Here is a 27,851-nt window from a genome sequence, read left to right as displayed (position 1 = left end):
ATTACCAGATATTTTAGTATTTTAATTAAAATTCTTCAATTTTTATGACAAAAGATGCATACTGTAGGATATGAGTGGCATTCCCCAGTAGTTCTGGTGTATAATTTGGTTCTTTCATCCCCGATAGACTCATACAGCAGGTCACCCGTGCCAAAGAGAGCAACGTCTAACTTCTGCCCGCGGGAAGGATGGCACTGCAACTGTGGTGAGTTGTGACTGTCCTCTTCTCTTTTAGCATGTCTCATCTGAAAGAGGCCTGATGGGCTAAAAGTATGTGGTGTAGAGAACAGACAGACACACTGGCTCTGATTCTCCACCCATTTGCTGTTTCTTAAATATATGGGGTTTTTCTTGAAAGAACAAGTGAAAAAATTAGGCAAGTCATCTGCCTTGTCAGGTGAATATTAGACAGAACTTTATTTTCCCTTTAAGTGGAAAAAGATGAGTCAGTTATTTCTCAAAGCGATAAAACTGCAGTTTATGGTCAGGTGTAAGGCCTTACATTTGTTTTTTAATATATAATATTGTTTACTTGATATCTTGGGCAATCACTTGCATGTCTTCAACGGAGGGAGCCGAGATTAAGAAGTTCCTGCAGTGCCCCAAGAACAGAAGCGGGGTAAGTATTTGAGACATCCCGACTCCAATTCTAGGTCCGGTCCTTCAGTTTGCCCATCCAGTGCTGCCTTCATATCGTTTTTATTTAGCTAGACGGAGCAGTAGCTGGCTTCAGAGGAACTAGGCAAGGGGTGCATCATCTTCAAACTTAAGAACGTTCAGTATCCCAAAGGAGTACCAGCAGACAGGCGCGGTAACGCATTTTGGGAAGTCTTCACGTACAAGATCAACTGTTTTGAAGTGAAGCTACTGAACGTTCGTGAGCTGCTTGGACTTGCCTGGGACTAGTATGTAACCGTGCTAACTTTCTTGTTCCCCTCAGGCAAGTTCATCACTGATATGAAGATTAGCACATGTGTGCCTGCTTTTGTTATTCTGGAAAAAAAATAAACAGTGGACTTATGAGATTGCTCATGACATGGTATAATTCTTGTTTTCCCTGGCTGACAAAGTCACCTCTTAAACCTAAATGTCCTTAACTCTTCTGAGATTGCGCAACTGGCCCTGACAAGGAGAATGATGATACATGAACTGAGCTTTAGAACTTCTATTACTATCTTAAAAATAGTTAAGCCGTGTGATACAATAAGCCAGGCCCTTATAAACCATTCTGCTGGTTCAGGTTTGGGCAGGGGGGCAGGGAAGCTGCCCTACCTGAACATCAATCTTCTCGAAGGTCCAATACCACCGTGTTTTTATCAGTCCAGTTTATGTTGTTGCGTCAGTTTTCTTGTAGTTGGCATAAAAGCATGAATTCAGCGTATACGCTGTGTCACGTGTTCTAGGTAGCTCAGCAGAGATGCGCTTGGGGCCAGCCCATGCCCCGCATCGGACTGGATCACCCCCGCATCGGACTGGATCACCCAGCAGCACCAAAAGGGCACAGGTCATCCATTTGTGGCAGCAAGAGCGTTTGCTGCACTAGTCAACACGGTGTTGACAAAAACGCCTGCAGCTTAACCCCCGGCAAAAGGCAGGACGCACACCAGTCTCTTTGCTGGCGCCGGGCGCCAGTGTGACGGTGGCAGTCCAGGTCAACAGGCAAGTGTGCTGGCAATACGTGTCTGCTGGAGAGAGGGAGAGGCTATGAAAAAGCTGGATTTAAATCACATCAGTGATTTTTAATAATGTTCGTGGATGGGTGCATGCACAATTTTTGTTCGTTTTCCGAAGCTTTGTGTTCTCACGCTTGGCACTGTCTGAGGTCTCTCACCATGTAGGATATGTATGGATATTTATATTTAAAAATATATCTAGATCAATGGAAAAAGTCAGACAAGGTTTACCTTGTGAAAATAAACATCCGCCAGGGAGCTGAGCATGCTTCAGCTCAGTAGTCTGACATCGTATTTTAAGTTTATGAAATTAGAGGGGGGCGTCATCCTGCTGTAGATTTTTCCCAAAGCAGATTCTTGGTCTCCCCTTTAGCGAGGGGTTAGGACTGTGACAGGATTGCCTTTACCAGCAACTGTTGCCCAGCCAAAAACCGAGCCGGGAAGCAGGGCTTTGAGGACAGACTATACCTGAGAGATTGTTTTCAAGTACGCTGCAGAGAAGGCCGGTCTCCTCTCAGAAGCTGCCTGAGCTCCCCCGCCACCACGCCCCGCTTTGAAGGCGAAGGATGTCAAACAGGTTGGCTTTCCCTCCGGGAAGGAGGTGGATCCAGGGCGCTTTGGCTCCCTCCTCATTGGATGCTGCAGCTGGTTCCCCGGCTCTCTGCGCTCCTGCCTGGGCGATAAATAGATTTCTTCAAGGGTGGGTGGTGGGTGGCACCTACGGCGCTGCTCACGGCTTGGCCATAGCAGAGTCGTCTGCTTTTGTTACTTGTCTCGTACTAGAAGAGGTTTTTAGGGACTTCGCTCTCTTCCTCAGTGCTTAAACGTGATGGTGAGGGAATTCTTTGGACAGAGCTGTTGATTCCAAGCGTCTCCCTCAAACTTTGGCACTGAAGTTGCAACATCTACCGTCATCGCTTGGAAAAAAACAACCAACCTGTGCAATCAAGGCACTGCATAGAAGACTATGGGGAAATTCAGAATTATCCTTCTTTTGTGCCTTGGCTTTCTTCTAGTCCATGTAAGAGGTAAGTGACCTTTGCCTTGGCTTATTTCTAGGGTGGGACTATTAAAAATGAAAAAACCCAACAACACCCCAACCTAAAAACCTGACCCCCAACCCTTAAAAAAGTATGCTTGATTATTTAGAAATGCTTGCTGGCATTGTTTTTGTTGATGCTGTTTCATGAAAAGCATTTGAGAGTGTTTAGATAAGTGCTTCTGCAATTTCTAGAGAGACATATATGTTCTGGATGATCACTTGTAATAGCCATGCTAGTTGGAGGTTGCAATTTCTTTTTTCTCTGTAATGTTGCTCCCCTAAAATTACTCACAAGCTTGGAGTTGAGTATAAACTTTTTAAATGGAAGCTATAAAATGAGAGCTTCCAGGGGAATTTAATGTTTCCGAAGAGACCCTTAGTGAAACAATGATTTCATGTTTTTAGAGCTTTTCTTGGTTATTGTTGTTTTGAAACATATTAGTTCTATTGTAAAAACAAATTCTGATTCAGTTTAAAGATGCTCATGCTTTCATACTGGTGCTCATGCTTTAATAATTATAAATTAATAATTTATTAACCTTAGACAACATATTCCTGAATATATAAAACCCCCACACAAGCATACATTTATTTTTTTTTCATACTGGATTAATGAAGAATTGACTACATTTTGTAAATATTTTTTGACAAATGAATAGCAGTTGGGAAAATGTAGTCCTTTCATATTGAGTTATTTTTCTACATTCTAATAGAAATTTCTTTTAGCAAAACATTGTGTAAAACTTTTCTTGATATAAAACCAAATAGAATCATCCTCCTGTGCATCTGCCATGTAGTGTACTTGTAACCTTTTCTTTTATTAGCTTCAAGCTTCAAACACTTGCAGCGCTGTGCTTGACTGCAGGAAGAAATCAGTCATTAACCACTAGTTCCAAAATTGCCGCTGCTGCTGCTCATCCTCCCACCACCCCTGATTTAAATGGAGCCCTTCGGAGATCTTGCAGTGATGGGCAGGGAAAGAACCTTGGTTAAATTAGTGCCATAGTCCCATTTTAACAAATGAGGGATTATTTGGAGGCCTTCAGCAAGCAACGTGGCATAGAAACAGCAGAGCGGTAGGACTGCCCTGTAGTGTGTTGTGAACAGCGGTGATTCACACAGTCTCTCATCACTGGCATGCAGACTTTCTGGTTCTGGAGGACTCTCTTATGTCGAATATTTCTGTTCAAACAGCCTGAGCATGGGCAAGCCAATTTCCATATGCTCTATCACTTTAATTACAAGGATAGCCAGCCTAACCGTTCTTGCTTTACACGTGCTAATTTAGAGCCAGTTCAGGCCCTGCTTTGGGAAAGAAGTCATTGCTGAAAGCTGCCGTGGGATTTGGGCACAGCCTTATGACTGTGGAAACTATTCAATCCACTTTGAAAGGCAAAATGAATTATTTTAAGTCTATGGCAACAGCCACTGAATTTTATCATCAAAGTATTTGCCATGTTTCAGGGGACATTTACAGGAACGACTTCTCAGTCCTAATCAAGATATGGTATGAGAAAGGCTTGGCTATGCTGGTGAAAAGTTGGTCTAAGTCTTTATGACAGGAATGTCTATGGCATGATTCACCTTTTTATATTCAACCTTACTTCTTGTCTAAGCTGTAACCACCTGTGATTGCTCCTAGAAACTACTGTGCCACCATGGCCAGGCCAGATCACATCACTCCCCTTACCATCTGGCATTTCCTTTATGTCCAGCTATCTTCAGTTAGTTGGCTAGACTACCTTGATGGACACGTCTCAGCAGAAATGTGGCATAACCAAGGACCACATTGCACATGGAAAGTGAGACCTGATATAGTTCAGAATCTTACACGCTCACTGCAGTCTTCCATACTTTTGTCTACGCTCTTTGGCTTTTGTTATTTCCAAGCTTACACAGGTTCCACGAGGTCTCCCATATAAGTTGAATTGCAACAACTAATTGTCTGAGTAGCTTTTAGCCCAAACAAAATGAAAGAAACTTCCTAGAAACTTCTTCCACTGAAGTTTATGCTAATGTCCCACATCAGTGACCGCAGCTCAGCTGACCCGTGGTAATTCAGCTTTGGCTGTGTCTTCACTGCCCGCTTAGGGTGTGGTAGGACACAGCTTAGGTCCTAGTCCCCAAGTAACTGAGGTCATGCACCAGTTTGAAACATACTGGAGGCCCCATTTAGGCCATACACCTCAGTTTTGAAACATACTGGAGGTCCCAGGTGGGCCATACACCTGTGTGCGTATCTATGATTCTATAGATTACAATGGGAAAGCAGTGCTACCTGAGGGCTCCCTCCTGTATGGAGCTGGAAAGCAGCTGGGAGGCTCACTCAGACCTGACTGCTCAGAAGTGCTCCTCGGGATCCCTATGGTTACAATCTCCGTGGTCTTTAAGACCAACTGACAGATCACACGTTTAGACAGCACAAAGGCTGATGATGTTTAGGGCACATTAACTTTACTGCATCAAGTATTGCACGCTATGCAGGTAAAAGGAACAGCATTTATTGCTAGTTAGTGAACTATGTACCACTGTTCAGCTAAGGCTTACAAAGATGTTGACTCAAAACTAATTGTATTCTCGGTTAATTAGCTAGGCACTTTATGGGGAGAAAATTACAGACCTGTTTGGATTTGAGACACTACGTGACTTAGTTTTGTGAATAATGTAGTTTTCACTGGAGTTAAAAGGCAGAATGGGAGAGCTGGAAAACACCGTCATGATTTTCTTATACTGCTCCATGAAGCTCCAGTCCTCTCTGTTGCTCCGTGTGAGGTCCCTGTGTACGTGCTGAAGCACTCCCTGTATCGGCAGGGATATCTCAGACAATGAATTCTCTTGTTGCTGGGAGCCAAAAGTATTTCCCTCCCAATACCAGAGCTGCTATCATCTGTAGGCATGTCCGCGCTACCATCCAAGGGTGCGATGGTGCTGGATAAATAGACGTACCTAAACGGGTTGAAGGGCTGACAGCAGCAGAGCTGTTGCGACACGGGGGCTTGGGAAGAGCTAACAACCAGTGGCAATTCCTCAGCTTCTTGCATTCACTTTTGAGACGTGGCTGCCACGTTGCAAGCCTGGTAGCAGTGCCCAAACTGCCGGTTTTCAGTATGTATCTTTCCCTTGTTTGCACCAGTGATTGTCAATCCTTCTCCATCCCGTTGAGGGTAATAAATAAGCAAATAAAAGTCATAATTCTTTCAAGTTTAAAAAACAATAAAAATAGGCCTTTCTGGGGCATTTTGCCTCATGGTTAGGAGAGAGATTCAGATTGGTTTGATCAGAGCCTTCCTTCTTTTCCATGGGGGGGCTGACATCTATGAATGTTATGGGAAAATACTATCTAAAATCTGGTCTGTCGTGCAATATCTCATGAAGGCAAACAGGCCATCCCAATTGAAAGGAAAGGCTTGAATGGGTTATGAAGATATAACAGTCCCACTTCCACTGTATAAGCTTTCCCTGTCCTCAGTGCATTTTTTCGTAATTCCTAAGGAATTCATTTAAAAAGCTAGATCACAGCAATGTATTTTCAAAGGGCAACAACGCTCCAGATTAAATGGAAGCAAAGGCCAGAGTAGGCGCTAAGATTAGCAGATAAGTTAAAGCAAAGTCCTTCCTTATGTCCCAGGTCTCCTAACATCAGTGGTGGAGGAACCAGGGGCATACACTCCACACAGGGAACAGTCCTGAGTTAACAGCAACAAAGCCTCCCCCAACACAACCTATATCTCATCAAAACTGCAACTCTACCTTGCAGATTACCATCTGCACTGAGCAGAAATTGAGATATGAGCCAGATATTTCTATTCACAAAGACTGTACGGACCATTTTGTTTCCTGAGCAGAGCAGTAACAGAAGGCTGTCTCTCTGCTCAGAAATCCAACCCGGGTTTGCAGAGCGTTCTGCATGCCAAGACCCTTGATTTCTGCCGCCAGATCCTCTTCTGAGTCTCCTGCTTTGGAAGTTCAGATATCAACTGATGCTCCGTCACCCTTTGTCCAGGGTCATCCAGAGAGGACCCTCTGTGCGCTCTGGCAGCCTGTGCAGAGGCTGCTTCAGCTCTGCAAAGGGAGCCTGGTTGCTTTTCTCATTCAGTCCAAATGAGATGAGAGGTGGCTCCTGAGACTCTGCAGAGACTTTGTTGCTGAACAGACCTGCTTGCTGACGTCCAGCGACTCTTTACAGTATTATTCTTCTCTAGAAAACACAATGGCATGAACCAGAAAAAACACAGGCCCTGCTTCTTTGCTCTCTTCTGTCTTAAACACACAAGCAAAGAACGTGTATGAAACATCATCCACTTTAACTTGGTAGTGTTACTGCCCCCCCTTGGAAGCAATATAAATAATTATGCTGATGGGCTACTGTGACTTCAGGGGGCACAGGATTAGTTATACACCAATTTCTGAAACAAATTCAACTCGATGTTAAGTTGCAAAATAGCACTATTGAGATCAGCGCTACCCACATTGAAGAGCTAAAGGTTATTTTGCGTGTATTTTACCAGCATACTTGGAATGAAGATGGGATGAGGAACATTAAAAGACGCCCTGTGAGCAACAGAAATAGCAAAGCCTGGCATCTCCCTGACCTCCAGCATTATCTTCATCTCCCTCTGTTGTCTCTAAAATACCAGCAGGGGAAAGTGTGGATTAGCCGGCTGGTACTGAGGCACTGAGGGGTCACTCAGAGCACCCGATTCAGCTTTTGCTTGTGCCACGCTACAGGGTTTCAGTAGGAACACTCACACAGGTTTGTTGTTTGAGCCTATCTGTGTGTACAGTTCTCATGTAACGTGACCGTCGTTAGGAGTGACACTCTCAGACCAAGTGGCTGAAGAGGCCTGACAGCTTCACGAACCACACAGGGGCAGCGAGAAGCTTTGGCTGAGCAGCCCATGCTGTGGCCTAAGCTCTGCTTCCTCGTGACGCAAAGCTGAAAATCTGAGTTTCAGTAAGATGCGCAGACGTAGGGTGCTGCTTCAGCGGAGATCCCAACTCCTTTTCTCTGCCTGTAATTTTGCAGCACACACCAGCTCCTTCCGCACTCACTCTGAAGCACAATATAGAAAATTGTATGTATGTTATTTTATGTATGCAGGACATATCACATCATAAAGAAGAGCAGCTACCTTTGAAGAGCTGTTGTTTGTCCACAGCAAAGCAAACACCATCGAACTAGAAGATTTTCTTTCATGTTTGATGAGACCATGCTGCACAGACCTAAAGCAGTACTGCCACTCTTGCTTTATTAGTGCATCTTATTTGCTGGTAATTATTTAAATGTGTTCTTGTATGAATAAGTGAGAGAGACCTTTTCATTTCCCTTGAATTCAAACTATAAACAGAAGTGGCCTAGGAAAAAAAATATGAAGCCAGTAATCAGGTCCACATGCTGTGGTCTGTGGACTGGAACTTAGATCTTAATTACAGATTTTGAAGCATACTCATTTTCCACCCCAGCATCAAGGGGTTGTAATGGCAATCATTGTTTATGGAACGAAAGGGCCGTGGTGGAAAAAAAAAAAATGCTACAGTAACCTCACCAGGAAATATGGATCATGAGAGTATTACATCAAAGAAATAGTACTGGCTCATTGAGATTTTGTCCAAAGTGTCCACTTTGGGGTGTAAACGTTTATGTTCTGCCACAGCTTTTCTTACATGAGTAATTTCCTTTAAACAAACATAATTGCTTCCTGAATATAGTTGGACCAGTAAACGGGTATGTTCTGAATCAGACACCTGGGAGAAAACATCCTATTTTCTCATTACAGGGGAAATATGTCTCATGATTGTTTTAAGAATCAGAAATGATCTATACAAAGAATAACACCATTTCAGCTAAAAAGAAGATAAAATGTATCCCATGAGCAATTTCAGTAACATATTGTTCCTTTTTAGAAAATTTTTGTTCTCGTTTTTGAGTCACACACTTCTTCCTCACTCCCTGCCAGCTTCATGATGTTTTAAGCTCATTGTATTCACAAAACAATTCTTATTTAATTACACTGAAGAAATCATTTTTGTTATTGTTTTTAAATAATGTGAAATCAACTTATTTTCCCCTTCTATCTAGCTCTTATTTATGAGTTAGTTGCTTCTAATTTATTTGTAACACGGGTAATCTCATCCCAATCATATGACTGCTAACAATGCACTCAAAGCCCATTAATTTAATCATATTAATGACAGAAGGATTTATCTAACACACATGTGCATGTATGCATGTAAGATGTATGTCCACACACATGTATATACACATAAAGACACATTTTCTCATGGATCTTATCTTCATTTTTAATACTAGACTACGCATATTAAATAAATGCCTGAGAAGTTCATTTCGTTTGCCGCATGACCTGACTCTCATTTAGCAATATTCATACTGTCTTATTTAAATGTGCGTCATTTTGATGGCCAGAAGCTGTGTTCATATGGATCCAGCGCAGGACTGAGCCTACCTTACGGAGATTAAAAATTGCAGAGTGATGCCATAGTAGCTTTTTGTCAGGAAAACTTCTGGCTGCAGTCGTAATGACGAAGAGGTAACATCCACCTGCAGAACCCAGCCCTGTTCCTCGTAAATCCTCCTGAAAAACTGTGGGACCTCAGACCCCTGTGATCCACCAGCTCATAGTTAAAGGGTGAGGGGTCCATTTAACATTTAGGTCACAAATTCTATCATAGGCGAAAGACGCTGCTGTCTGCCTTTTAGTGACTGATTTTCAGAAAACTGGTATGGGCAGAAGTTTGTGAACAGTAAATGTGCAGGTGCCTGCGGACAGGACTTTGCCGGGGACACCCTTTGCCGGGTGGGGTAAGATGACTTCACCTCCGTGATGCTTCTGAAGGATGTGTCTTATATTCAAGGGAACTTACTAAAAGCTGGCTCAGTATGTCTGTGGCAAACAGCAACCATAACAGTCTCCATAGTAGAGCAAGGTGGCTGACAAGGATTTTATATCACCAGCCTTCCACACATTATATTTAAAAGGCTCATGGAAAGTATGGGCATTAGTGAAAGCAAGTGTCCTATCCGAAAGAATCATGCCTGTAAAAATAAATGTAGTAACTTTGAAATTTAAGCTACTATATTTTGATGCCTGGCTTTGTGGAGTCTATTCTCCATAAAGCACCCCTGTCTGGCTGCTACAGAGAAGTCTACTGTTCGCTATTTAGGCCAGGTCTACACTTCAGATTTTTATAGGCACAGCTACATATGTTGGGTAGAGATGAGGGAATTACATCCCAAACAAGGCTGGCAGTGCCAGCAAAAGTCCTGCTGTTAGTATAGTTCATTGTGTTTGAGCAGCTAGTATAAACATAATTAAAACAGGTCCTTTTGCAATACAAACTGTATATCCATCTGGAAGACTTGCTTTCTTAAGCTTAAGACTTTCTCGTTTGCAAATCAGGCCGGTTCTGTAGTGTCAGGCAGGAGCTTACATGCATGTTCTCAAGTTCTCTGCTGTGAATCATTGTGGACCACCCAACAAAACCCACTATTACAATAATTTCATTTCTATGTAAAAACAGGGATACTCCCAGAAGAAAGGCTAGAAGTGATGCCAAGAAATAGCATACAAGCCCAAAGCAGTAATAACAGAGATAACTCTGAGATAATAACTTCTGCATAGCTAAATCTCTTCGTAACTTTATACAGGTTTTAAAAAAAGAAGTCAACAAAAACCACACACAAAACCCCCCTGCCAAATAAAAACCCCCAAAGGAACAAAGCTGTTTTCTCCCCACTAAAATGTCTTCCATTCTCATTTTCATCAGTATATTTCCAGCTGTTTCTATTATCAAAGCTGGTCCAAAAAAAAGAGCCATTTTTGTATGTGGAAAATGAATTTCTTTCAGTCTGTTTGTTCTGTGAAGAAGCTTGACTAATTTATTTCCGATGTCATTTATTTTCTGAGTTCCCTGAAGTGACTGCAGTTCCGATTGAGCTAAATATTCTCTGAGTCTCTGATGTGTTTTTGGTTTTAGACCCACCATTTTGTGGATGAAATCTGCTCTGTTCAGCTATTTAACCATCTGTTATCCTCCCAAATTAGATTCTTAAAATGTCTAGGTGCAGTCTCAGAAATGGTAATTAGCGTTTAAAATTCTGCTCCACAAAATCTTACTCCTTGCGGTCATTTGATGTTATTATCGGAGGAAGTCGGGATGGAAGTCCAAGCAATCTTTTGGTTTATTGGAATATCATTTACCGTGCTGCACAGATGTCCACATACAATCTGCCCATCTGTCAAGGTTTATCTTTACGCAGCCAAAGAGATTTCAGTGTAGATTCCTGTCTTACTCCCAATCAGTCATTCTGTGTTGGTGTCTGTTTCTTTCATTACTTGGTTTATCATGAGAAATATTAAAAAAAAAAAATCATCAATCTGAATAATTTCTACAGGGGATTTTCAGGCTTCTTTTTTCTCTTCTGTAGTTGTCTTCCATTTCTCCCTTGCTCTCTCAAAGGAACACCTCTTATCTTTTCCCACTTTTTCGATAACAGAGCAGACATACAACAGGAGAGGGAAACGTCGGTGTTGTCCAGAAGGGCAGATGTTAGTAACGGTTTCAGTATGCTGTTTTGCCTTGGTTCTCATGCAATTGGAAGCATCTGCATCATCTTGTTTGAATTCCATAAACTCTTTTGATTAGATTCCTCCTTCTATTTTTTTCTTTTCCCTAACTTCAAAGAAATAATGTACCTGGAAGTTTTCCAGAGTCTTCCTTCACAAGACGATTTTGTCGCATTCTCTTTACAGCATTAGGACCTTGGTAGCCGCTTTGCATATCATTAGTTCCTGTTTGTCAGGACCTGTAACGAAGGAGCTGGTTTGTCCAGCAGCTCTTCGGTGTTATGAAATTATTTCTGATGACTCACTCCGATGAGAAATGTTTCGAATCCCGCCGGCAGTATCCTGCAGCAGCAGGGGTCAGGTCAGCCAGCCTCCTTCAGCACTCAGGATGCCAATCGAGAATGAAGATTTACCCGGAGGACAAAATAAAAGGACAGTCAAACTTAAGATGCTCGTATTGTTGGCACTGAAGAAATGCCTCATAAAAATAGAATTTGACCATATAAGTTTGAGGCAATGCCAGGATGTCGGCCTGCGGGTAGGGGTCTGCATGGGGATCAAATGGTCCCATGGCTGGGCAGCAGCACGGCTGTGACAGCCCATGGGCAGGGGCTCAGGGCCAGTAAGGGCTGGGGATGTCCTCAGGGCTCCGGCAGGGAATGTCTTCTGAGGAAGCCACTTGTCAATTTTATGTATTTATGTATTTTAATGGATTCATATAAAACCCCCCCCAACCTGTCAGGGTCTTGGAATTTTATCCATCTAATGATAGATTCCAAAGCTTACTGGTTGGCTGAGTAGCCAGGGCAGGGGAAGGAGAAGTGGTTGGATGAGGTGACACTCCAAGATCAGTTCAAATAAGAGACAAAATGCTACTCTAATAACATTAACAGGAAAGCTTAATGCTGTAATCTGCTTTTCCGTTCCAAACACAGGTTTTTCATAATATTTTATAAGGATGGTTTTGCTTTAGAAGCCGTTCACTATTTTGCATTCCAGCCTTGTTTTATCTTTTCCGTCAGACACCAGCTATAATTAAGTTCACAGACTTACGTGAAAATCCTCATGGGAATCCAAACATTTCTACTTTATGCTCCTGTGCTGATTTTTATCTGAGGATCACACAGTGTTTTAGCACTGATCATTAATCTTTCCAGGAGCTCTTTGACACAGGTGACAGCTATTATTCAGGAACAGTAATTACTGTGAAGAACGCCATGAAGGTGGACGGCACCTGTTGATAAGAGAGGGCTGAGCTGAACCCAGAGTGCTGTCATGCTGGAGAACCTCTGATGGCCTCTCTCTGTTCCTCAGTTTCCCCCCTTGAACAATGATGCCTTTCTTGCTGTGAAGTGTAGCTGTCAGTGAAGACTTACAAAGAAAAACACTTAATTGAAGAGTTAGGTATTAAGCCTTTTACACAGGATAATAAATAGATGCAGATCAAGAGGCTTACTCAACACGGTAAAACATTTACTGTAAAAAAAATCTACATTAAAAACTTTTACATTTACTCAGCACGGTAAAACATTTCTGCTTAGGGAAGCCGTGGCACGTCATGACTTTTTGCAGGTTTGCGCAGGCTGGTCTTGTATTTGGTGTGCAAACGCAAGGATGGTGAAGTTTCTGTCTGGATGAAAACTAGTGGATACATACTCTGCAAAGAGGTGTTTCATGAAGGCTGTGTATTAAAAGGAAAGCGGCAGACTGTAGAGTGTGGAAGTAAAACTCAGATGAATAACTGTGTTTGTTCAGTTCAAAGTCATATGCTTCAAGTTTATACATTTTAAATGTTTTCCAGTTTTATTTACCTGCGAACTTCAAAGGTCAGGACGCTAATTGCCCTGCTGTGACTTTTAATGACATCATTGCACCTAACACAGAACAGAAAGGGTTCCTTTCTCCTCTTTCAGATTTTTTAAGGTACAGCGGAAACTAAATTAGGCAAACTCATCTTTATATCTTTTACTGCTGGCACGTGTTACAGGAAGAATTAAAAAATAAAAAACTTGATTCATGTTACAAGCGATCACAGGCAGGCTTGCCAGTAAAGCTGCTCTCTGAAGCTGGGCTAGTAAAACAATAATGAACATATTAAAAGTTCTCACCTAATGATTCTGGTTTGCAAGTACCGTGCTGAAGGCTACTTTCAGCCGTCTCCTGGCAATAGCCCTTGTGCCCTGTAACAGGCAACCTGTGCTCTTCAAAGGCATGTTTGTGCAGCGGCTGAATATGGCTAACACGAGAGAGCAGCTTCTCTTCGCTTCTTCGAACAGCTTCTTTGAATGAAGAGGGCCCGTCTTGCATGGTCATTCAGGACTGCAGGGCGCGGGGACGACAGCCGACAGCTTGCTCTGCGCCTGCTTCTCTTTGGAGGGATTCTCCTTTTGCCTCTTACAGGTGTTCTGGCTTTGTCCAGAGCCCTCAGACCCGGAGGTCATGGGAACCTGCCCACTGACTTAGTCTCTTTCCTTCTGTCACCTTCCTTCTAGGTCAACGTGATTTTGATTTAGCTGACGCTCTGGATCACCCAGGTAGGTAAACCTCCTATCCTTATTTTACCATGGCATTTAGACCCAATAATAAATCTTAAGTCCTTTTCCTTGAGGACTGGAATATGAAGTGCCTAGTACTTAAGTTAAAGATATACAGAATTGAGAATTGCTAGATTTCAATGTTTCTATTATAAAATTTAAATTTTCCTTAAAACAACAAAAAATAATGGCTTTGAAAGCGTACCCCTTCATTTTTAGCTTCTGTCATGATACAGAAAGATTTATTGAACCCGGCTCTCTAAATATGCAGATACCTTCTTTTGATAAGTTGAAAAAGTTTAAGCTGTTATTGTTTATTGTCATGTCTTTGTGTCCCACAGAGGACATAATTACCAGGAAGCCTACAGTGATCAGAAGACCGACAAGGCCTGTGCTGAGTGAGTAATGAGAACAACAGGTCATAGCTGATTTTAGATAAGTAGAAACTGTCTCCCATGAGATTCTTGATCACATTTGCTAATGTACTGTAGCTGAGACCATTTGTGTGAATATTAGCTGCCTTCCCTATGTAAAGTAAGTGGTTTTTTGACAATTACCAATTACATGTCTTTAATGCTTCCAGTAAGGCTTTAGAGCATGACTGGCCACTGATGGCATTTTATTTCCTGAAGATCTTCTTCATGCTTTTCCAGACTATATTGAACTCCCTAGGGAGTATAATAATGAGTAATTGTTGCTAAAAATGAGTAACTGTTCTACATTTTTTTTCCATTATCTTTTCTTTTAGCATAAATATTCATGATACTTGATAACAGACTTGGAAAAGAATCAGAAGGAATTTGGGTATTCTTTCTTCTCCCCGTGCATTTACTTAATATTATCTAGTATTCGTTGCTACAAAGTCCTGTGTCAGAAAGCAAAAAAAGGCTCTGAACAATGGAGAGGACGAAAAAGTTTCAGCTGTAGTCCTGAGGGTGACAAATGATAATTTCCAATGAACACTCATTATTGTTGAAAAACCCCAAACCCCAAACAGCAACAAAACCACATATGCTTTTATGATGGAACACTTCATGATGACATAGAGATTTTTCAACTAAACTACACTGAAAGAAATTTCTGGCTATCAAACAAAATGCCTGAATCAGGAAATGCTGGATAACATGAGCCCACACAACTTTCAGTCTTTTTCTGGGTAAACATTGCAATAAGTCTTTAGGTACACGAAAGCAGTTACATTTTCCACACGATTCTCTGGCTTGCTCTTTGAACAAACAAGGCAGCATGTTGCAAACGTGGTAGCTACTAAATCCTGTAATGGTTGCATCCTCCCTTCCCGCTTCATTTTGCAAAGAAAATCCGTGTTTCGTCTAGATCAGCAGTGTCTGTTGTAAAGTACTGCTAAGCCACTGCCCCCTGCTTAGCTCACTGTCCTGACTTCCTTGGAAGTCTGTGAAGAGAAATCAGGGTGTCTAGGGATGGTTCATATCACTCTAAATGTAGATTTGTTCTCATCCTAATATAGACATTTAAAGTAGGTTACTTGAATCGTGCCCTAAAAGACTCTGTCCTCAGTCATGTTTAACAGTAACCTGGGGATACCAATACTGACAGTGAAGCTGCCTCACTCGGGTGAAAGGAATTTGATTTTTAGGGACTCCTAAATTTGTTAGAGACAAGACCATCAGATGGTTATCTGCCCTACCTGAATCAACTTCACTGATTCGTAGGAATGAAGAACTCCCGTGTTTTCCAGATTATTTTGCAATCTCTTTCAGCACTGAAGAGGATTGCAGAGATTTTAAAAGCAATTACAAGCAATTTTAAAAAACAGCGTTAAAGTATGTCCTAGCATCTGCCTGATGCTTCATCTTAACCTCAGGTTTTCCGCTATGTCTCATTCAGCCACTCGCATTGAGAAATGACCCTGGCTGAGATGATGACTTTCATTGAGATGGTGCCAATTACTGTACAGGCCATGTCCTGTGGGCATCACTTACCCCGTAGAAACCTCTGCATGAGTTGAAGCTCTCCTGTAGGTACCTCCCATCTAGTGTAACAAAGTTCAACACAAAACTTAATGGAAGGAGATGGTGATGTTTATTTACAAAATCTCTAAATAGCTTGATATCACACACACACATTCATCCTGCCGTTGATTTCATTCAGCCACACACTCAAACCCACAGACTCATGAACACCAAGACGTGTGTGCTCAGGTGGTCTTGTGAGCATCATGTGCAACACGGTACAAGGTACACCAGCTTATCCTGTCTCTGTGGTTCTTCTTGATCAGAAATGACAAGATAGTTTATGTACAGATCTTTTATACCCTTTAGGAGTCATCAGCTATTATGGAGAAGTCCTTTGCCTCATAATCTTGCTTAGTTCAGTGTCTCCAAACCCCAGGCCAAGTTGCTGGCCACTGTCTGGTTTTGCTTGTTTGGGGTACACGGACTATGTCTACAGTCTATTTTCTGGGTGGGCGAACAGGAAAAGTAGTGGAATAGGTGATATGCTGCAACCTTTGGCTTTTGAGTGCCCTTCTGCTTTTCTTCTGCTGACAAGTCAGCTGTGCTGTCGTCTTATCAGAGTGCAGAGCTGCTGGTTTTGACAGAAACAACACATTCCTCAATTTTACTGCTGGGAAAGGTGACCTTTATCATCTGTTCTTTTAACCCTTTGCTCTGCTCTACTATTTCTTCTGACCCCTACTGACACGCACATTTCCATTTGTATTTCATTCATACCAACCTTAACATTTCTATAACAAATCTCTGCATGATCCCTCCAGTGTGGAATTCTGCATTTTACCTGAACTCTTAATCTCCATAATAAATTGAATCCAGTTTGCAATTTATTGCTTCTTACAGTGTTAGCATTTGACGTGTAAAGGTATATTTGAAATGCAGTTCTCTGCTGGCCAGACACAGACAGGATCAACATCTGGCTTGACAAGAACAGACCAAGTCATGTAGTATGAATTTGATTATTTTCCTGCCAGATTTCCTGGTGACATCAAAGCATTTCTGAGTTGTTACACAAATGAGACCAGATACTGTGCAAAAGCAGCTTCCCACTCCCTTCAGATATAAAGAACACACGAAGGCAGATTTCTGCATGGTGATGCATTTGGATGGATTTTCCTGGGTTTCTGGAATTATAATGAAAAAAAATCAGTATCTATCTAATTTTCTATGGCAATAAGCATCAGTATCAAAAGTTAGGTAGATTCTGCTGTCCCTTCTGATTCATTCCAGCACTCTGCATTTATAAGGAGCAAGAAGGGGATCCTTGAAGTTATGACATCCATCTAATGTATTTCTGCCTGTTACTCGGTGATCTTTCAGAGCTCACCGTCATTCCATGCAGACCCTAAAATATCACCCACATACTCATATTCACACCTGCACTTTGGAAATGGAGTTCCTCTTGTTTATCCATCTGCAGCTCATTGAAAAATTGTTTATTGGAAGGAAAATTCCATCCCAGGTACAGCAAGACACGTGTACAGTGTTGGGGGAATGGCAATAGCCTGTTGATTCGCTGCATAACATGCAGATGCAGATATTTAAGTATATTTTAAAATCTTTATAGCTCAGCCAAAGAAAACCAGACTGTCGCCCAACCTCAGACAGGCATGTGTGATCATTCAAAGCAAAATTTTTTATGTCACCATGACCCTTACATAAATTAGTTCATTCAAATCTCTCTCCCTAAGTAGGTTTATTACTTTCCAGTATTTGTTCTTGAAATGGGTATTCAGTTTTTGCAGTTCAGCAAATTACACTTGAGCCAAACATGCATATACCAGTTTTAACCACAAACATAAATGTTAATAAATAAGTATATTTAAAAATTAGACACATGTTTATATCTTAACATAGCTAATTTTATTTATATAGCGGCAAATATATTACAGAGGTATTGATCTTGATTCCACTATGAGATTTATTCTGAGTTTATTTAAAGCAGGAATAAATCTTTTGTATTTTGAGTAGAAAATACTGTATCATTTACCAATTATCGTGTGGGCAAATATTAAATGCTATAAGAGTTTTCAAGAAAAGTGTAATACCTTATTTGAATTTGTTGGACTGACATGAAAAAGTTGCTTGTCAAACATTAAGTTGTATATTTTCTATTAAAAGTAACATTTCACTTCCCTTAAGAATTGTGTGTAACTCACTTCTGTACTTTTCATTTTTAGACAATGATCTGCATTTAGGAGATGCTCTTGGTGGGGGTGAGTAGTCTCTTCTCTTTTCAAATATAATGGTTGGTGTTTCTTTCGTAGTGTTTTTCTGAAGTCTGCCTAATTTGTGAGAAGAGATTTCAAGGCTGTAGGAGGAACTGTAGTGATGGGAGTCATTACAACTCGTGTACCTGCAGCCCTTCTGCCAGAGGCCATCACGCAGAGCGGGGACAGCAGGATGGGCTGTGTCTGGTTGCCAGCTGTGGGAGCTTGCAGGATGGCTTATCTGCGGGGACTCTGCTCAGTGACGGTTTACATTATCGTGCCGGGCTGCCATGGTCAAGGCTGGGGAGAGGATGTATGGCCCGTTCAGCCGCGATGGTTCAGGGTGGTGGCCTCTGGCAGAAGGTTGAAGACGACAGATGAGGGCAGTAGTTTCTTCGGCTACCAAAAATGAGTCTGCCTAAGATTAGGAATCAGAGGTAACAGTGGATAGAAAGAGGTGTGAGCTTGTTGCAGCTCTGCTGATCCCAAATCAGAAATGCAGGAAGGAATGTTTTTCAGAGATGAGCACTGATGGGCATGATATAGCTTAAGCTTGAAGCAGTCAAGCTCTTGTAACCTGCTGTAACTTCCAGGTATTTCTCTAACATCCAGAACTGACCCAGGAAGTATTCACAGTGCTGTGCTGAGCTGTGTAGGCATACGAAATCCTCGACTTTGGGAATTTTTGCACCACATTTTGTTTAGCATGTTCAGAGGTATACCAAGGATGTCAAGTACTCCAGAAAGGTTCTTGTACACTGAAATAACCTAAAATTCAAGTAGAATTGAATCAAAGCCTAAAATTCCACTTGAATCAAGGCTAGACAAAAGAAAAATTACTTCTCAGCCCATTGCACAGAACTGCTGATTTATGACTACAGTCACAGTGATCTGGTTTACTCATGTTTCAGTCTTGGAGAATCATAACTTTTATATTATTCTTTCCCATTTCCAGGGCTTTCTGCATTTCCAGGTTGCCCTCTGGCATTTCATGCTTGTGTTTGAATGACATGTTAGCCCAGCTTCATAAAGCTGAATCTGATTTTGTTTATAATTTCCATGTCGATACTGCCACTTCTTCCTGACCATAATAACTGTTCTACTCCTGCAAGTTTTTAATGGGTAGTTTTATGAGAGGATGGGTTTAGTATGTTGATGAAATTCTTAATTAATAGCTTGAGTATCCTCACTAAAACCCACCTTTTCATTCAGAGGATGGGAAATGATGTTTCCCTCAGTTTTTATTTCTTTGCTCCATTTTAAGTTCAGGTTCTTAATTGACATTCATACATGGTATAATGGGATTAATGATATGTACCTCATTATCAATAGTTCTGAAGGCATTATTTTTTCACTTGCTGTGCCATAGAATATATCTTCTTATGCTTAGAGAAGACTGAATAAGTGCAGCATCATAATAGAAATGAATAATGGGATCAGTAGTTTTCCGCTTTTGTGCCATGATGAGTTTTAGTTCGTCACATGGAGATCTGGAACAGAACAAGTCTCTTCTTCTATTGAATAGAATTAATTGGTCAAAGTCTGATTCAGCAAAGCTTTAAGACGCTACCTAAAATCCATTGACTGCAGTAGGCTAAATTTGCCTGAAGTTAAGCATATATCTAAATTATTTGCTGAATCAGAACCTAAACATTACTCACAAACAGAAGCATTATATTTAGCAGCTAGGCAAGAAGAAAACATGATGAAAGGGCATCTGGCATGTACTGAAGGTGAAATAAAGATTATAAGGAGAGGGAGGGAAATTGGTATTTATTTCTGTGAGTTAACTTTGATTTATTCAGAGCTAAATTCACTGTTTGGCTATGAGAACAGTTAAATATGTGACTGAACTGGTTGAAGAAAAGATGGCCTACGTTATATATGCAGAGCAACAGCCTTGGGCGTTAACTTTGGCAGGTTCTGAACTGAGTCAGCTCTTGCTACTCCAGCACTGTATGTGCAGTTTGGAAACTGCTGTTAGTCATCGGATCTCCCGCTCTACCCAGTCTGTCTTTTCCTAATAATTTGGCAAAAAATAAGGCCAAAAACTAGCACAAAGTCCTAAACAACAAAGCTGAAGTCTGAGTTCATTTTGCACTGTTCAAGAGTCGAAAATTCATCACGCGTTAGATAAATTCAGCATCTGTTAGATTAAACTAATCTGCAGATCTTATTAATACCTGCTGATGGCACAGAGGTAACCTGTTGCCTCCTGCCCAGCCCGGAGCACCAGCTTCTCTGTCAGCTCTGCGTAACTGCACCACTGACACCTACAGTAACACACTGTGCTTCCCAGCTGTCAGCATTAAACAATGTTAGCACTTTCCAGAAATACATGAAATATTTTCCTTCAACATTTTTGTGAATTCTTCTCTCATTTTAATTTTGAAAACATTCCCTTTTCACTTTCTAATTAGTTTTAGTTGCTAGCTATTTGTTGATGTAGTGTTTGAGACTTTTTAACTAGTCACAAGGTTCTTTTCTTAATTCACCAGAGGATGGATTAGAAATAGGTATAAAATTTCAGGTTATCATACTCTTTATTTACAGCTCTCAGTTTTGCCTATCCAATCATCTAACAATATTAATTATCAATAGGTGACATCCCAAGACAACCTTTATACCCACCTCTTCCACCACGACCAGGAAGCCATAGTAATTTTGGTAAGAATATTTTCTCCTAAGAAAATCTAACATTATGAGCTGTTCAGAGCAGATATTTTGAATAGTTTACTCTTTTATTTTTTATTAATAGTTTTTATCCCTTCCTTCCATCTCCCTTTTGTAATCGCTGTTCCTGACCCAGTGTTTGGAAGGTTTTTCTGAGTTTTAGTGTTGGTACCATAAAGCTTTTCTGTCTGCCCAAAATGTGGGACGTTGACTCCTAAGTGGCATGAGACTAACACTCACCTTGTTTGCCTTTTCATTTTGGGTACATATACACTAAACCATGCTAAGGTTCAAATTTGACATCCAGCCACAAGGCGTGGATAAACCTATCATAGAATCATAGATTCATAGAATATCGGGTTGGAAGGGACCTCAAGGATCATCTGGTCCAACCTTTCTTGGCAAAAGCATGGTCTAGACAAGATGGCCCAGCATCCTGTCTAGCTGAATCTTAAAAGTGTCTAGTGATGGGGAATCCACCACTTCCCCTGGGAGATAATTCCAATAGCTGATTGTTCTCATTGTGAAAAATTCCCTCTTGTGTCCAATCGGAATCTCCTCAGGAGTAACTTGTATCCATTACTGCCCATCTCCTTGTAAAAAGGAAGTCTCCATCTTCTTTGCAGCCACCCTTTAAGTACTGGAACATGGTGATAAGGTCTCCCCATACCATCTTTTCTCAAGGCTGAACAAACCCAATTCTGTCAGCCTTTCCTCATATGGCAGGTTTCCCAGTCCTTTAATCATCTTTGTGACCCTTCTCTGGACCCTCTCCAGCCTGTCCACATCTTTTTTGTATAGCGGGGACCAAAACTGGACACAGCATTCTAGGTGTGGCCTGACAAGCACTGAGTAGAGTGGGGTAATGACTATCTCTGATAGTGACGGCCTTGTTGATGCAACCCAACATCCTGTTGGCTTGCTTTGCCGCAGCAGCACACTGTTCACTCATATTGAGTTTGTTATCCACCAGGACCCCCAGGTCACTTTCCACGTAGCTACTCCCCAGCAGGGTAGATCCCAGTCTGTGTTGCACTCCTGGATTATGTTTTTCCAGGTGCCTATTTTCAAATTCATACTGAGATGCGCATTTCAGATGGCCCTGGGGCATACCACAGGTGGACTAGAGAGATGGATGTAAGCCTGTATTGCCTTTGAGTGTTGTCCCAGACTTCCACTGAAATAAAGTGGAAGTGGCACATCTATCCTAGCTACCACCATGCATCACATATTTATTTCTGGTATGATTGTAATGGTGAGCCATGGACAGGTCCTTCCAGAATCCTTCTAGCGTCTTTCCTGGAAAGGACTTCCTGCTCCAGGAACCACTGGGATTTGAGATGTCTGTATTATATAAGGATTTGTGCTACTGACAGCCCAAGCCCACACAGCCCACAGGTCACCTTCCAGGTGAATTTGAATAGGTGACTATTCAGTGCAAGACACCTGACCCATCTGACATGTCAAAGCTGGGAATTCAAAGGCCCCCCACCCCTCTATAGTACAATACAAAAAGACTGGACAAGAGAGCTGAGGGCATTGCCATTGATCAGATAATTTTGCAACAGAAATCATAATCTTTATCTTGCAGGAGGTTTTGATGACTCAGATCTCATTGATGGGAAGCCTTTACCACCACACATAACAGGTAGTATTTGCCAGTTCTCATTGCAGTTTCTTCCTAATACTTGTAACTCAGAGCTGGCTGGTTTTGCTTTAGTGGTAATCTGTTTGTCAATGAAGGTATAGGACAAGACTCTGCTATTTTTATTTAGATTAGTTATTCTTCTCCACAAACCATGGCTTTGAGCCTGAAGCTCAAACTTGAAACATATTCCAAAACATTTTGTAGTGGATTTTGCACGATTAATCCCTTTGAATTCAGCTAGGACAGTCACAAAGCAAGGGGCTTCTGCTGAGAACTGAAAGTAGATGCACCGGGCCCATGATCTTGACTTAAATTATTGATAAATCATCTGATTGTGTGGCAGTAGAGAATAGCCAGAGTATACTGGCCTCCCACCCTCTGTGAAATCAGCTTGATGTAGACTGCTAAGCATTATCACTTTTTTTAAGAAGATAATATTCTTCTATAAAAAAGAAGTGTCAGGAGGATGGACAGTTATTGCTCTGGCCAGCGCAGCTGTCAGTCAGGACTGGAAGGGGAACTCCTCTCTCATAGCCCTGCCGAGCCACCCCCTTTCACCTCCTGTGCGAAATCACACTGTGCTAAGTAAATAATTTGTTCTCGAAACAAGATGAAAAACATTTCTTGATGAAACTTCACCCTCTATTCCAGGAGAAGAGGAGCATCATTTCAATCATGGAGGAAACACGGGTATAGTAAATACTTTATTCTATAATTTGTTTCCAATCATCATAAAATAGTAAGAAAATGTTAGCCTTATAAAAGTAGTACATATACTAAACTAGGCTTTAAGACACTGTTTTCACACCAGCTGTAATGTAACGTAATTTCTAGTCCTCTGCTTAATGAGTCCTCTGCTTCTATTTAATGAATTTCCAATGTTTCACCAAACAATTCTCACAGTTTGGCTAAAGCACACTTTAGTAGAGAATATGCCTGTCAAACCATTCCAGTGCCTCTGAAAATAATCTCTCTCTTTTTCCACAGATTCGGGATTAATAGCTGGAGTTACATCTCCTATAATTTCTGCTTTTGTAATATTAGTTGTTGGATCGATAGCAGCCTACTCTGCTTATAAGAACAAGAAACTTTGCTTCAAACCACATGGTAAGACAAATTGGTTTCCAGCTTTCCAAGTTGCTTTAGCACTGCAGTGGACGGGAATTTTACGAACAATTTCAGTGGAGGCAGAAATAGTTCAGGGATGAGGGAATTTGAAAATCTTGCCCTAAACAACCTCACTGGTCTGAATGTTCTTCATCAAGGACAAGTAGAGGAAGCCATAATGTGCCCAGAAAATGGATGCACGTCACTTTATGAAGGAAATTACATGACGTGAGGTCTCTGCCACCACAGAGGTGACTGACTGTCGTGGCCCTGTGTGTGGAAACCAGTCTGCGTGGCCCAAATCATCCTTGTCTGTGGCATCCCTGTGTATCCTCTGGCCAGGGTCCCCATTTCAGCTCTGGCCTGGGTGGGCCTCCTACCACATCCCAGCACGCCTGCCCTGGCCACGAGCCCAGCTGGCTGGCTGGCTTTCCTTGCTTGGCCTGGGGTGGGCTGGTTGCCTTGTCTTGATCTGATGGTGGCTGGCCCATCCATGGGGCCTGTTTGCCATCACCGCCCCTCCGTGTGTGCCCACTGCTAGGGAGGTGTCGGCCCGGGCTCCCCTTCACCTGCCCTCTGCTCCCAGCTCTTCGGAAACAGCCCGGCCCTGCACCTTTGATATCACAGAGGTCAATTTAAACCTCTAATTGGTGTTATTTGTTCCATAATGGGACTACTGACTAAGACATGAGGGAAATGCAGGAGGTGTGTGGAGAAGCTTCACAGGCATTTCTGAGAGATCTGGGGTCCCCTCGGCCTGGGGCTGCCATAGTGGGCTCTGGGGTGGCTGCTGCCGGTGAGGCGCTGGGGGAAGGCTTGGGCAGGGTTACACGGGGGAGATCCAGCTGGAGCATGGCCTGGGATGCCCCAGGGGAGGCCAGTCTGGGCTGTGAGGGTTGTTTGTGCCCTCAGGGTCTGACAGACACTTGTTTTCCTCTGTTTTTATGGCTGGGGTGTAACTAAAGCATCAGGCCAGTGATTCTGTGGCCCTCTGGAAGTGGGGAGTGAGACAAAGGGGGAAGGCCGTGATACGTCCCTGGGGATACGAGGTTCCCACCTGCTGCCTCAAAAGGAGCAAAAAAAAGCCCAGAAGAGCTGGCAAAGGGCATCTGTGGTGGAAATGCTGAATGCTCAATCTTCATTTTTCAGGTGGGGCTACAGTGTAAGCCGCTGAAAGAAGAGCTGCCCTCTGATCACAGGCTCCTTTGGTTGGTGACATTCAGCCCATGAATCTGACATTTTTTTTTCTACTTTATGATTCTGACAAAAGAAAATCTTCCTCTAATGAACGTTTTGTTGAGACATTGCAATCCTACCCTCTTTTATCCGATGTCGCTCCCGCACTTTGAGCTTTATGACATCAAAGACATGCTTAAAACATCTGGGGATGGTATTGAACTATCCGACCTGGATTCATAAAGGCTGGATACATGTTTTGATTCAGAAGTTATTTTAAACAATGAAGAAATGAAATTTAATATAAGCTAAAAATGGGAAGATTTTGGTTTGTCAGCATTTGAGTCACTGAAATTATTTTTTTTCCTGTTTTCAAAATTAGCCAAAATACTTAATCCTTCTGACAGAATAGGAATAAGGAAATTGCCATTTCCATTCATATATATTCAGTTTCTTTAGTGTATTTCTGTATTGTCTATGATGTCTAAAGAAAACTTGTAGTTGTAAAAAGGATTAAAAATTTTAATGGATTTACTTTGTATTTATGTCTGAATTCTAGCAAAGTGAAATGAGCTATAGATGGAAAATTCATTCTTAATGTTAAAATATAACATGAGAATATGTATATTGATAAATCACTGTTAAAAAAATAAAAATGAGAGGAACACAGGCTGATTTTATTTATTTATTTATTTATTTATGTGTTACTGGAATGGCATTTAGCTCTTCTCAGGAAACTGGAATTTGGCATAGATTTTGTTTCTCTTCTTGAAAACTTGGGTCCTGCTGTAGGAGCCTTTAAAGGCACTAGTCTGGCAGGCTGTTGGTTTTTTTTGAAGAACCATATTATTCATAATTTTGGTAAAGGGAAAATAGGCACAAAGTTTTCAGGATAGTTTAGAACGAGTCTTTGACACTTTGTTCTGTAAAATCTATGTCAACTTTTCAACTTCATACATATGCAGAGGTATGGTTGATACAGTTTTGCTAGCAAGGCTGTTTCATCTTTTTCCCTTGATCCTGATGAACCTTGCTGTGCTAACAAATGTCCTTATTTAGACAAATCTATTAGCAAAACCTAACATTTTTCCAGTCTCTCTGCCTTCTTTTAGCTACCTGATTCGAAATACTCACAAATGAATGAAATGCGGATGAAAGCTGGCAAAACTAGTAGTTTACTGACATAAATCGCAACACAGCTGTTTTAGCTAACTCTTTAAAGCATAGGGAAATCTGTGTGGTTTTATCTTCATCGTGTATGTGAAGCATGCTTTTTCTTACTGAAATTCTATGTAGATGGAGGTAAACATGATTTTGTGTTTATTAAATTGTTGAGAGAAAGACATAATCTGGAAACATACTCTTTTCATAAAATAAAATGCTATCCTATCTACATTATATTTGAAGTGGATATATAACAGTTGCTGAGGAGATTACCATAATCTTTATTTTGATCCTGAAAGTACGAAATTATAATCTACATCAGTTTAAATATGCAAACATCTTGACAACACACAAACAAACGAGCACATTTGTGGCTATCACTTTCAACTTATGAATGATAACATATTTTTAAACTGGTTTTCAAGGACACTTGATATTTCCTTAAAAATTATAATTTTGCATGTTGATAGTTAAAAGAGATTGATATATATTTTGCCAGGTAGACATAAAATTTTGATTAATGACATGTTAAAGTGTTTTGTGGTTACCACTTCAGTTGTCTGTTTAACAATGAAAATACATATTTTGCTTCTTTCTCTTGAAAATTTTCAATAAACACATACTGTGTTTTATCTAAGATGATCTGAGTTTTGTTTGGTTTGTTTGCTACTTTCTGGGACATATGCCAGCTGATACCTTTTATATGCAAATTAATCTATGTCCCGCTAGGGAACAGAAAGAAATGCTTCAAATTAAAGACTTCAAGGAAAAAAAGAAAACAGCTTTTTTCAGCAGCAGTGTCCAGAGAAGGATCTGTGTACATTATTAACATTTTTGCTTTTGAAATATTATTACAATTTACTTAAATTTGTCCACAGTATTTTTAAAAGATTTTCTTACTTGTGTTAATATTATTAGCCAAAAGGCAGATTTTATTATGGAGAATTTGAGCAAAAACCGTCAACCCGTATTTGTAAACACCACTCACCAAAGTGGTTAACCCTCTGAAACTCTTTGGTCTAATTACATCAACATACGACCATCATACCAGTGTGCAGGCACACTTTTCAGTGTTAATTTCCCTTTTAACTAGGATGATGATGATGATGATGATAATAATGTTATACTTATTGTAATAAATAATAATAGTTAATAATAATAATTATTGTTATTGTTATTTCAGATAATTGGGGGGTTATGTAGGGAAGCTCTAACATATTTAAATCTGAAGTGGAAGGAAGGAATACAAACTGGCTGTTAGACCACCAGAACTCTAGCATGCATTATTGGCTCTGACATTTAAAATCTATTCTATACTGTAAAAAAAGTTGCCAGCACACAAGTAAAACAGAAAATAATCTAAATGTAGACATCACTTTTATAACAAGAAAATGCTTTTGTTGATTACAGATCTGCCAGTAAAATTATCTACAATAGTGATCTTGCTACTCATAAGCATATTGTTTAGTTGACCCATCTGTATAAGCAGATGATGAACACATTTCCTGAGAATTTTGTTCCTGTGGGATAAGTAAAGCTTGATTTCCTAGGCATTTATGCCCTTCCTTCCTTAAAGGCATTTACGTCCCCCTTCCTTAAACACCTTGTCACTACCAGAGCAGTGACATCCTCTTCTCCAGTGGACCTTTAGGACGCTTCCAGTAGGTGAGAGCACAAACACTGCAGCTTGGAGCAGCAACACTCATCACTTGCAAATTGTTGGAAATGGTTTAAAAAAACGAGCAGTATGTGCATTTTCTTCAGTGGCACACTGTCTTAATTTGTTGCCCTCTGATGAGTAGTAAGTGACGTTCATAGAACGGTTTGATGCAAAAATGCCTTGGCTGAACTGCATCAGCCTAAAAATACTTTTCAGGGACATTGTGGGGTTGAATTACACGTAACGGCGACCTCACTTCCGCGTTACTGGCAAAAACATGGTGTGCAAATGTATGTGCGTTTATATATTTGTGAAAAAATATATTCTGAATAGCACAGGCTCTCTGAAAACATTTATTTATGTGTCTGGGTGACGAGTTATCAGACTG

General features: G+C 41.1%; 1 protein-coding gene across 2 annotated transcripts; it reads left to right on the top strand.

The window, feature by feature from the left end:
- Positions 1-2,526: 2,526 nt before the first annotated feature.
- XG (Xg glycoprotein (Xg blood group)) lies at positions 2,527-25,309 on the top strand. 2 transcript variants are annotated; one of them, XM_074572895.1, is made up of 9 exons: positions 2,527-2,701; positions 13,793-13,834; positions 14,176-14,232; positions 18,006-18,041; positions 20,637-20,702; positions 22,300-22,356; positions 23,008-23,046; positions 23,344-23,463; positions 24,613-25,309. In XM_074572895.1, exons 1-9 carry the CDS (start codon positions 2,641-2,643, stop codon positions 24,627-24,629), a joined length of 495 nt encoding a protein of 164 aa, XP_074428996.1. In that variant the 5' UTR covers positions 2,527-2,640; the 3' UTR covers positions 24,630-25,309. The 2 variants fall into 2 exon arrangements, with proteins under 2 accessions (XP_074428996.1, XP_074428997.1); XM_074572896.1 differs by lacking the exon at positions 22,300-22,356 and having other exon boundaries at positions 24,613-24,726.
- Positions 25,310-27,851: the final 2,542 nt, after the last annotated feature.

Source organism: Larus michahellis, chromosome 1 (genome assembly GCF_964199755.1).
Source record: "Larus michahellis chromosome 1, bLarMic1.1, whole genome shotgun sequence".
NCBI classification, from domain to species: Eukaryota; Metazoa; Chordata; class Aves; order Charadriiformes; family Laridae; genus Larus; species Larus michahellis.
The sequence above is the reverse complement of the archived record's forward strand: the minus strand, read 5'-3'. Positions and strand labels throughout refer to the sequence as shown.

Excerpts from the sequence above, each read along its gene's own strand:
- XG (XM_074572895.1), top strand. The coding sequence starts at position 2,641 with ATGGGGAAATTCAGAATTATCCTTCTTTTGTGCCTTGGCTTTCTTCTA. Across the intron at positions 2,702-13,792 it reads TCTTCTAGTCCATGTAAGAG|GTCAACGTGATTTTGATTTA; the intron begins GTAAGTGACCTT and ends CCTTCCTTCTAG. Across the intron at positions 22,357-23,007 it reads TTTACCACCACACATAACAG|GAGAAGAGGAGCATCATTTC; the intron begins GTAGTATTTGCC and ends CCTCTATTCCAG.